Source organism: Polypterus senegalus, chromosome 11 (assembly GCF_016835505.1).
Source record: "Polypterus senegalus isolate Bchr_013 chromosome 11, ASM1683550v1, whole genome shotgun sequence".
NCBI classification, from domain to species: Eukaryota; Metazoa; Chordata; class Cladistia; order Polypteriformes; family Polypteridae; genus Polypterus; species Polypterus senegalus.
This window is the reverse complement of record NC_053164.1, coordinates 128,496,597-128,509,212: the sequence shown is the minus strand read 5'-3', so window position 1 is coordinate 128,509,212 and position 12,616 is coordinate 128,496,597. Positions and strand designations below refer to the sequence as shown.

Here is a 12,616-nt window from a genome sequence, read left to right as displayed (position 1 = left end):
GTGCAGGTGCTGGGTTTGCACACCACTGGGGCATAAGCAAAATTTTCAGTATCGACATCACGGTTTGCACTATTGTTTCATTTTGTATGCTAGCAAAAACATAAAACGGCTGTTCAATGATCGATAATGTTTCCCTCTAACAAGACATAGCCCAGCAGTAAGTCTAGTGAATGTAAATTTACATTCTTTTTGAACAATTCTTTTCAGTGAATCACGGGAATCAATTCAGTGGAACTCAACAGGAGTGCTAAAGTACAACGTTGTAACTTCATTAAGGTTACTAGTTAATAGCCCTCTGTTAACATCATGTGTTTTGTGTTGCTGTGTTTAGTACCATTTTAAACCAATCTTATTTTCCAAACCATCTTATACAGGCATATGGCATATAATCACCATCCATATATGCATTTTCTGACTGAGCGTGTGGACTCTTACATTCTATAAATATTCTATACTAGCCAACCCGCGGCGTACCATACGCCCCATAATTATCAACATGAACAGTCAACATAGCTCACAGCTGCAAGTGGACTGCAGCACAGACCAAAGCGAGTGAGGATGTGTTTGGTGACGTGTTGGGGGCGGGCACATGAACAAGCAGTGCGCATGCCTTGAGAGCGAGGGTGGACGAGGGAGGAGGGTGAGAGTTGGTGGGCGGGGCTCTGTCATGCGTTCCCCATGACGCGGGAGGAGGGTTAGAGTGGGCGGTCGGGGCTCTGTCGTGCCTACCCCATGGTCAGGCGACTTGGTCGATTAAATATACAGTGGAACCTCGGTTCACGATCATAATTCGTTCCAAAACTCATAAACCGGTCGTAAACCGAAGTAATTTCCCCCATAGGATTGTATATAAATACAATTAATCCGTTCCAGACCATGCAAACTGTATGTAAATATATATTTTTTGAAGTTTTTAAGCACTAATATAGTTAATTATACCATAGAATGCACAGCGTAATAGTAAACTAAATGTAAAAACATTGAATATTAATGAGAAAAGCTTGAACAACAGAGAAAACTAACACTGTAAGAGTTTGCGCTATAGCGCAATGAACCACTTGCTAAAAACACTTTTTTTTAATGTGTTTTAAGCACAGGGAAAAAAATTAACATTTGAAAAATCCGTAATTTAATAAACAACCAAGAAAGTAATTTTGAAGCAATGCACGCGCGCGCCTGTGTGTGTTTGTCTCTCTCTCTCCGCGCCTGTGTGTGTCTCTGTTTCATGCACCTGTGTGTGTGTGTGTCTCTCTCTCTCTCTCTCTCTCTCTTGTGCACGCCTGTGTGCATCTCTCTCTCTCTAGTGCGTGCCTGTGTGTGTGTCTCTCTCTCTCTCTCGGGCAGGCTTTTGTCGAGCATATCCCATAGTCTTAGAGTTGGCAGGCGGGGCTCAGTGAGTTGGCGGGCATGGCTCTCTGTCTTGCTTGCGCTCAGTGTTTTGCGTGCCCTTAGTGAATTATATATATATATATAGATCTGTCCCAAAGAGGCGTAAGGTTTTTGCTAAGCAAGATACAATCGAAGATATTTTCACTTCATGATCTCAAAGAGACTCTCACTCCCTACATGTATACCAAATGAAAATCTGGAACCAGGTAGAGCAATTCAGCAAAGTGACAAATTCTAGTTCTCTTCAGGTAAACTTGTTAGAAAAAAAAAATGCTCCTTGTCCACATCATTCTTTGACATGAACTCCCATTAACTGCTTTAATTTATTTACAAATATAGCCAGGTCTTATGTGTATCGTGTGATATACATTGATGGCAACAGTTTTTAAGAATAAAATAGAAACAGTAAACATCTGAAGGACAAAGCCTGAAAGAACATAATCACCCGATGATTACAGTAGGAGTACATAATGCTTATACAGTTATCCCTTTGGCAAGCAGGTACATTTACACTACAATCAAATGAAACCCCTTGACTACAGACAGGTGATCACCAATTAACAAACTACGGTATATACTCGCGGATAAGTCGGGACTTGATTTTACAGTATAATTTGCGGTATTTTATAACGTCGGTCGTATAAGTCGAATGCGGAAACTCATGCTATTGGTACAAGGCATTATGATATGCTAACGCCCAGCTGAGAGAGTAACCACAGAGCACACTGCCTTTTTTTTCTATGTGGGTGTGGCAATGTGCTGAAACAGTACGTGCTCCTAACATCTTTCTCTCTTTATTGTGCCTACGTGACCACACGGTAATATCCAAACTATTCCAAAGCAACGTTTGCACTGATTTGTGTTTTTTGTATCTCACACCCTCATACACATTTATCGTAAGAGCATCCCTTATCTGCGATGTAGCGTTTGCTGAGAAGAAAATATGAAGCTGGTTTTAAATAAATGTTGTTGAAGTAGTGAAAGAAATTGGTAACTGCGCTGCTGCAACAAAATTCAATGCATCTGAGAAACTGATGTGAGATTGGAGGAGACAATAAGATTAAAAAAAAAAAATTAAGTGTCACATTTTTGAACGGGCATATAAGTTGGGGTCTGATTTTATGATTGATTTTTTGGGTTTCAAGACCCGACCTATACGTGAATATATATACGGTATGTGAATTATAAAACCAATTGGCTGCACCGGTGATGATTTAGGTGACATATTAAAGGAAGTAAATACTTATGTTATCAGTTATTTAGTGTATTGTATTTATAAGAAAGAGCCAAAATGAGAAAGACTAAAGGTATTTATTAAGAGTTTTAAGAGGAAAGATAAAGAAATGACTACATAATACATTCAGTACTAAGTTCCTTTTATGCTTTCCACTCAGATTATATATTTTGCATGAACCATCTGCTTGACAATAAAAGTCCTCAAAGAAATGGAAAAGCTAAACAAACCTTTTTTTAGTGAAACTAGTGAGATTTAGGCCAAACAACATTATACAAAGGGTTCAAAGTCACTTCACAATTTTTCTCCATCTGGTATAGGACTACTGCTAAATCCAAACGTATGCAAACATAATTTCACTGCTTACTCAAAGGATAGCAGCCTTTAATTTGATGTTTAAATATAAGTGAGAGGAGTGGCATACACCAGTTTACATAAAGGTCCACTCATACACAAGATGGGAAATCCTGTAGGTGAATCAGTCAATGAAAAGTTCAAGTGTCCATATAAGCACACATCTACTGATTATAAGTTCAGTCCTAGAGGGCCACAGTGGGCTTCAGCATTTTGTTCCAGCCCAAGTTAATAACTAGAAGTACTTATGGCTCAATAACCAGATCATATGCTCCCAAAAGGACGGTTTTTGATGATGTGATTTAAAAATGCAACATGTTTAAACCAATCATGGCAGACAAAGCAAATGGTCAGGGGTGCAGCAAGGGAAAAAAAATAATGCACATGATATACAAATGTCATTTTTCTGACTTTCGAGTTCCCCGGCCCTTGGGAGTCATCAACAATACAGTCCAGGCACTCTTGACTGTTGTTTACCCAAATTCTTTTCTGAAAGAGCTGGAGGAAATCACAGCAGAAAATACTAAGGCACCCTGTTGCCGCACCCACCACTGTGGTGACTATTTATTTAGTAAAAATAGCTCCACTTCTAAAATGTAAAAAATTGAAGAGCATCGGCAGACAAAACATGCTGGGATCCATGTTTACCTATTACCTATGTCACTATGTCATGACAGATGCATTGAACACACATTGTGCATAAGCTGAATGTGTATGTAAAAGATCAGACCATATATTTCTTCAAGAATTTATGATTGGGGCATCAAGACCAAGAAGATAATTATGTTTTCTTTCTACAGGAGCACATCAAGAGGAAGGTAGTCAAAAGAAGGCAGTTGACACTGGTATTATAACTGTTGTAACGTCACATATTCAGAGTGCAATATTCTCGATTAACGATGTCAGATTTTTCCCAAATCCGGTAAGTACTGTATTCATCTTTATTCAAGTTTTACACATATAATTTTTTTACCACACTCATGAATTTTGCACTTTGTACCTATAACGTATTTTTGTTTGCATGTAATACACCTGTATATTAACATTTTCACTGATTGATAATGCTTTTAAGCACTTTGCCATGCTTGCTTACTTAGAGTCATGCTGGTAAAGTTGGATTATTGTAACTATATAAAGCTACCTGTGGCAACAAAATGAGAGAGAAAAATAAAAATCCACAACAGTACAGCCAAAAAACTATGCTTAGAAAATTATTATTAGCATTTATGTGAAGCCAATCCTCACATAAAATCAGTTAATCCGTCTTCCAAACCCTTTAATAAAGAGTAAGGATCTAGGGAAGATGGAGCTGTTCCATTCTACAAAAGCAGTAAGATTAAAACCTTCCTAAAACAATGACTCTCAGACTACATACCTTGTCCCTTATGATTCACCTCACGGGCAGCGATGACCTTGTTGAAGACTGAGATGAAGGGCTCATTCTCTCCAATGACCCTTGATGGGATAAGCGGTGACATTATTAGTTGTCGTTGTCTGATGTACGTCTCCATTGCAATCCTTCAAATGACGAGACATATTTAAGTGTTGTTAAATTTTGTGCTTTTTGTTTAACAAAGAAGAAAAATAGGAATCTGGCTAAAATCAAATCTAAATAAATTATAACATTTCAGAGCTCAGGTTTAAAATTTAACAGTCATGTATTTAAAGAGCAAGCTGATTACCAAATACAATAATTAGTATTCAAACATTTCCTTCAAAAAAACTGCAGATTCTATGCCAATGCTGGTGGGTGAGCTGCAGCAATGTACTGGTGCCCTGTCCGGTAATGTTTCCTAATTACAAAGAGTGCTGCCATCTGGAAGAACCCAAACTCTCCTCTTTTAAGTCAGTGGGAAACCGGCATGCCGCCAGGATAGGTGCTGGTTCTCACAACGAAGAACTGGATTAAGCAGGTTTGACAATATTATGTAAAAAACAAAATGAGTATGATCATGCTATTTCCGTTGCTGGCCTTGTACAATGCTTATCTCCAACCGATTCCGTTACTGGACTTCGCTAAACATTTCACTGTGTGAGGGTCACATGTGATGGGGACAGGGTGTTTTCTCTTAAGTTTTTTTCCTCCAAGATTTCAACCAGGAAAACAGAGAAGCAAAACAAACATTATTTTATTGCATGTTAATTTGGTGTCAATCTTAGAAAAATCCTGGCATTCCCTGTATTTAATGTACGGGAAGATTAACTAACTCCGGTCCCTTCTTCAGGCAAGATGTAATCATTGATTACATAATAAATGATTACATCTTTCCTGAAGAAGGGGCCTGACTTGCCTCAAAAGTTTGCATATTGTAATCCTTTTAGTTAGCCAATAAAAGGTGTCATTTTACTTGACTTCTCACTACATTCATAATGGCTAATATAGTACAACACCTTAGTACTACAATAACATTGATTTAAAAAATGATAAGAAAGTAGTGAGGTGCCACATGTACAAGTAATAACGGAGAATTTTAATTCAGCACACACTGCACACATTTTATAAACAACAATTATTTCTATATTGCAAATATAACTTTTTTTGGGAAAAAGCTGAGAGAAATCAGACATTTTAAAAGATGTATGGCAACAATGAATAATAGTTCATAATATTTGGTTACTAAATTCTCAAATCCTGTGCTATTTGTAACTGTGTACATGCTGCAGATCAAGAGTACACACATCATTTCGATGACAGTGTGAATGAGCGCAAATAAAAAGAATGCCTGTAGTAAGAAGTCTTTCATTTCTTCTTACAATAGGGAATTTCTATTGTTTCTGGAGCAATTTAAGAGTTGTTGCTCCTGCACTGTCATTTACTTTTCAAGCAATCACCTAAATCTCAGACTTTATAAAGAAGAGACAATATACTCTCAAATGAGAATGATGTCAAATTTTTTACTAACAGATTAAAGAAACCATATTAACCTAGAAATTGTTGTGTAAATTTGGGGGATTTTGAATATGTTATAATTAATGAGAACAGAAACATTTTTGACTGTATTTCAGGCATTTCCTAGTTTATGATGTTAGATGTTGAGTTTAAAGCTAACTCACTGAAAATGAACAACTTTCCTAGAACAACAATTCTGATGTTGTTCTAGTAACCATCAGAAACCTGATGATATCATATTGTCTGTTTCATTATGTCATGTTATGACACACTGAACAACCCTTTTGTAATACATAACATCTCACCAAACAATAACTACTTTTAATATCCACTTTTATTATTTGACCAGTTTTCTTTAATAAAACATTGTCAGTGGGATATTATGCTAAGACTTAAACAGCTGCAGCAGTTATTTTGATTCTTACAGTCAAACTGTAAGTTAACCGTATCTTTTAAAATTACGGGATTTTTTTTATAGAAAAGTTCTTTATGAGCTTTTGAAATGTTATATTAGTTGCTGTACTGTGAACAGGGACATACAGTATGTGTAATCCTTTTTATCGGAATTAAAATCTCAATAAAATACATCAAGAAGAGTGACCTTTATGCAAATATGCAGATAATGAAAAGTATAGTAATTTACTGACATGAATAAGTAGTCAATGCTCTGAAAGAGTATGGATTTTTCTGATCTGTCTGAAGTTGAAAAAGGCCTTTTTAGAGCACCTTTCCGTTTGGGGTAACGTGTTGTTGGACACTTCAGCCTCATGAAACCAACACAGAATTCTGCATGTGGTCATTGTCTGGATGGAGTTTACTCATTCTACCTGTCTCTGTGTGGTTTTCCTTCAGGTACTTCAGTTATTTATCTCACACATCCTTATGGATGAATGGGGGCTGGTTTCTACAATATGCATGTACTGATTGTGTAAGCCTGTTGTTCACTACATGCAAACAGAAGTAGAATAATCAGGTGATGTCTCTAATTAATAATTGAAAAATACATGTAAGGTACCCAACATCTTGGCTTTTCTACTTTGCATACACGTACTGAAAGTAGATATACTGGAGATGTTCTGTATGGCAAGGTCAACGTTTCACCTTTTATGATTTCAATGGGTTTATGTTTTGCAGTGGTTCTAATATTCAGTTCTATTGGGACCATGCAGCTGCCCATTTCTTCTCGTAACTGATCTCTACCTTAATTAAGCAAGCTGTAAATCGGTAACACTTTAGTTTAACTACTGTAAAAATGACTCTACTGCTTATTTATTCTTATGTAATAGGACATAAAGGCTTCTTTTGGTCTTCATAACACTTAAAAAACATCAGCAGATAGGTTATTCATCTTGGTGCAGTGTGGCATACTGACGGAATGGTAAAATGATTTTATTATTATGAAGGATTCACAGGTCTTATACTAGTTATGTAATATCAAGAGAAATGTCTCAATTAAGCCACTCCAAAGTGAGATTCTGTTAGTAGATCATATTGCAGAAATGAATAAACACTTTACCAATGTGTTATGAACACCCAAAGAATTGTATGTTAAGGTCTTGGTACAGAACAGTAAATGCATAATGTATTTTTTCAGTAGGTAAACTAAAGTGTTACCTGTTAATTTCCCAGGGTCTACATTTTTTAAAAACTTCTGAAAAATTACAAACTGATTATGCTATATTATTACTGAATGAAGCAGGTCTTCATATGTGCTAGATGGATAAGATTTCATTCTTTTTCCTTTGATTTTTATTTTTTTTTTTAACTAGCCACAGTACCAGTCAAAGACAGGTAGTAGAACAATTTAAAAATATTTCCTTGCCCTACATGTATTTTCAGCGCCTTTCCTTGGTATTCGCATGTATCTGAACTTCTCTGCCTTTCTTAAACATACTCCTGTAAAGTCTGCGTCTCAAACTCTCTCATTATCTTCAAGGCGCCTTTCTCCCCCCAGTCTGGTGTAATACTTTTCTTCTTTGAAGGCAACTCTCTCAGCATGCACCTTTACTCCTCCTCTTGCATTTCACACTCATCACCAGAGCAAAACTCACCAAACACTGCAAAGCCAAACTGACCAGACAGATTACTCTGAGGAATTGGAAACACAGACGCTTTGTGTTTTATTATATAGTAGATGTTCCAGTTATTTAGAAAATTATTTCCTAATAAGCACACGTGTGAGTAACACTGAACTAGTTGCTCCTTTCAAAGTCATTTGTGTTGGTGTCTTCACTGTTTAACATTAACTGTCGGTATTCAGAAACGAACTAAGAAAGCAAACTCTAAAGAAAAGTGAATAAAAAAACAGAACAAAGAAGGCATTTAAAGATACAGAAAGCATACAATTACATCTTAATTTCCTTTAAAATCTGACACTACTGCAGTTTTTTAAATGCAAAATAAAAGGAAAAACCATGTCAGCTAATTGAACAATGAAATCAATTACATTACGGTAACAATGACTGACTGACTGACTGAGACTGGTTGGAGCAAATGCCTGCAGACACAGGAGACCCTGAGGACTGAATGAAAGGCAGTACTAAATACAATATTTGTACTTAGCAAAAATGTCTGTATGTCAGGATGTGAGACTATGAACAAGACAACTTAAAAACTAAATGCTGCCTTTATGAAACTTGGACAGTTATTAGCATTGTAAGACTTCAGACACATTTTGATTTTGAAAAAATTAATTTGCTTTTTCAAAGATAGCAATTTAGCATCTTTTCTGTACATTTATTCTCTTAATGTAGCAGAACAAGTGAAGAAGAATACACATATTTTCAACAAGATCTGATTCTTCTATTTCATTTTACATAATGAGATATTGTTCTGCAATATTTTACTGCTAAAATTGCATCTTGATGAATGGAAAGTCATGAGTTTGACACATCAGATGTTTTAGAGAAAGCAGAGTAATTAAATTAGGGAGCCTAAACCATATGGTTGGTCATCACCAAAACGATGTGCATTATATATTGGGGGGAGGCTCTCTATACAAAGCAAATAAATTAGCTACAGTACAAGATGACTACTCTTAATGGCTTAATCTTTTTTATATTCAACGGCTGACATGTGTCCTGAATAACCCACATAGGTGGGGGTGTACTGTAGAAGGATACTTACTGTTGAAAAGGAATAAAATGCTGCTTCTCTTCATCATCAACCTTACCGTGGGCAATGTCAGTAATGTCCATCACTGTGAAATTAAAAATAAATTGAAGTTACATTTGACAATTTACAATTACAATTTAACCAAAACTACTAGTTAATTGATATGGTAAGAAAGCTAAAATAACCATTAATACAAATAGATATAAAAAGATTTTGTATGTTCCAGGTAATAGCAACAAAGAATCTATGGTGTATCTAATAATTTCAAACACTACAGTAATCTCACAGTACCAGTGTACAGGCCGGCCATGACATTCAGCAACTTCGGAGGATCCCACGAAGTCTGAGGGTGCCCCACAGGGCAGCTCAATCAACTAAGTCAAACACTTTACGAAAATTGAGAAAGTCAGCAATGAAATTCTGCCAATATTTGCATTTGTGCTCAATAAGAACCCTGAGTGCCAGGATGTGGTCAATGGTAGACTTCTTTCACGTAAAACCAGACTTCTGCAGTCACTGGAAGGTAAACACATGCTGTGCAGAGTGCTATGCAGAGCGGAAGCAGAAACTCCATAATTTTCCCTGTTGATTCTAGTGTTCGACAGGGTTCTTGCCCCTACCCTGGTGCAATGCTTGCATGGACTTGGTGTTGGGCACGGTTGTGGGATCTAGGGGCTGTGGGCCATATGTTGGAGAAGAAAGATTCACTGATCTTGACTTTGCCGATGATGTTGTGATCTTTGCGGAGTCAATGGAGGCTCTCATCTGGGCTCTCAAGAGACCAAGTGAGGAGTCTGAGTGTTTTGGCTTGTGAGTGTCTTGGATAAAAACCAAGATCCAGGTCTACAATGACCTCCTGGGCACATCCATCAGTAGTGTTTGTTTGCAGAGAGAGCATGATCCGTGTCAAGAGGTTTACTTACTTCGGCAGCAACATTCACGTCTCTGGTGACTCTTCATATGAAGTCAGTAGACAGAGTGGGAGAGCATGGGGGATCATGAGGTCGCTGTAAAGGGGTGTGTGACGCTTCCGATATCTCTGCAAAAGGACAAAGGTCCAAGTTTTTACAGTCCTGGTGCTTCCTGTTTTGCTATATGGTTGTGAGACATGGATGCTGTCCAGTGACCTGAGATGAACATTGGAGTCCTTCGGTGCTACCTCTTCAGGGAATCCTTAGGTACTTTGGTGTGACTTTGTGCCTAACGAGCGGTTGCTCATGGAGTCACATTACATTGCATTGTGAGGGAGCGTCAGTTATGGCACTATGGTCATGTGGCGTGATTCCCAGAGGGTGATCCGGCTTGCAGGATCCTCATTGCTGAGGACCCAAGCAGCTGGACCAGGCCAAGGGTACGACCACATAACAACTGGTTGCAGCAGATAGAGGGTCATTTCAGGAGGGTGGAACTAGATAGACCATGTGTCTACTTGGGCGGATCCCAAGCTGTTTGTCATGTGGTTGGTGCAGCAATGCATTTTGCCAGTGCATACTCCCCAATCTGACAGTAGTCTCAGAAAGATATGTAATATCATTTACTTTGTGTAGAGCAGATTACAACTTTACTTATTATAATATACCCTTTGTGGGGGCAGGGATCACCTAGTATCTTTTGAGTTGCTTCATTAGAATACAAAAAGAAAATCACAACAAAATATTAGGCCTCTGACCATAGCCTGCAAGTGTACTACTACAGATTTTATTTTTTTTTCTCCAGCTTTTGGAGTTTTTTTTTTTTCTGTCCACCCTGGCCATCGGGCCTTACTCTTATTCTATGTTAATTAATGTTGACTTATGTTTATTTTTTATTGTGTCTTCTATTTTTCTATTCATTTTGTAAAGCACTTTGAGCTACATTTTTTTTGTATGAATATGTGCTACATAAATAAATGTTGATTGATTGATTGATACTAGCAATAAGTCAGAAGGTGAATCTGGATTTAAGGGTAGGAACTGAGGTCCTGTAGAACAATACGCAGCACATACTGTAGCTGTCTTCTGTAATTGTAAAGTATGAAGAACATTGTAATAGGCACACATTTGACGAAGGCTGAATACTAACAGAGCTGAGGAAACTGTGATAATGGTTGACTATTATCCCATTTAGCACTACAAAGCAGCACGATGTGCTAAAGCTACTGTATATCCAACATCTAGGTTTAGTCAAGAGCTTAGCAGATGGATTAACAAGACACGCCTGCACATCTTTTTAGTTAACTACCAAGCAGAACACTAATTCTCAAGAATGCTGAGTAATTGTTTTTTTGTGCTCATGACATCCATATTATGGAAAAGACATTTGCAAATTATTTAGGATGATTTCATCAAAGCATTGCCCAATACTTTATTAGTCAGTCTTAGTCATATGGAGAAAACTGGAAATTTTAGCCTCTAAAAAAATTACATCATTTTTATTTTAAATTTGTCAATTCTGGAAACATTTTACAATGTAAACAATACAAATTATGAATTGTTCCCCCTGGACAAGGACAAGACTATATGGTATTGTGAAATGAAACATATGAATCATAAAACGTGCATTTCATGGCCATTATTCACATGACCAGGTAAAGAAATGTGAAAACTGAGTAAGGTTTATATGGATGCAGTACTTAAGTGAAATCAAATTATTGACCCTTAAAGTGCACCAAAATTCCTGTCCATGCTGTTATTTTAGCTGGATGACTCAAAACATTACAGGGTGATCAAAACATTTTAAGCTCAACTCTGAATGGGATACTGTAAGGTGCTCATTTTGTAAGTGGCCAAGATTAGCTCTTGTGTATTAAATTATATGAATTACAACTTTTTAGCATTTGTGGATTGTATTATATGTTTCTGTGATGATCTGGGTTTCCTTCACGCTTCTTTGTCTCTTCCTTATTAACATTAATCCAAAACAAACTGAAACTAGTGTAGTCATTCAAACCAATAAATAAATAATCCATAACACTAGTGCTGAAGTTGAGTTTAAAAAGTCCAATAAATAAGCCATACATAATCCATAAAATCAAGTTTAAAATCATAGTCAGGAGGCTGTTCCTTAAAACACATAAACCTCAATGCTTCCTTCTTCCACATGACTTCTCCTCTGCTTACCCCAAATGGGATCCTGCAGCCAGATGACATATACTTCTGACAAGTGCAGTCAACCCTAAGTACTAGGCTTGGGTCCCCATTGCTGGTCTTTCAGCATCCCTGGAGTGCCACACCGAGCCACACAACACGTCTTCCACCGCCAGTTTTTGGTTTCTATAGGAGACACTGAATAAAGGGCCACTCCCACTCCCCAGTACCACTCAATAGGAGTGCCACTTTTTCAGCCCCAGATTCCTTTCCCTAAGGCTTTCTTTCTTTCTTTTCAATATCCATTCCTTCCTCTTCATTCTGTTCTTTTTCTCTTTCTTCCCTTTCGCTCTTCTGTGCAGGCTCCTATATACTGTACAGCCTGACTGAGTGCAGATGTGACCCTCCACCCACTCCGAAGTGTGAAGGAGGCACCTGACTGATCCACTCCAATTTGCACTTGAGTGTGCGATTAGCCAAGCATCCCCAGACTGGTGCCATCTTGCACACACCCGCATCTGTTCTGAGCCCGCAGACTCTCAGGATGCGATTATTTATTTAAAAACTGCA

General features: G+C 37.5%; 1 protein-coding gene across 2 annotated transcripts in view; it reads right to left on the bottom strand.

The window, feature by feature from the left end:
- Positions 1-12,616, bottom strand: part of dock5 (dedicator of cytokinesis 5) — a 272,453-nt gene that overhangs the window by 110,151 nt on the left and 149,686 nt on the right. The window contains exons 11-12 of one of the 2 annotated variants that reach the window (XM_039769628.1): positions 8,994-9,066; positions 4,353-4,495 (exon numbers count right to left, since the gene is read on the bottom strand). In XM_039769628.1, coding sequence (XP_039625562.1) covers positions 4,353-4,495; positions 8,994-9,066 — 216 coding nt within the window. The remainder of the gene's footprint in view (positions 1-4,352; positions 4,496-8,993; positions 9,067-12,616) is intronic. The other variant, XM_039769630.1, reaches the window with a different exon arrangement.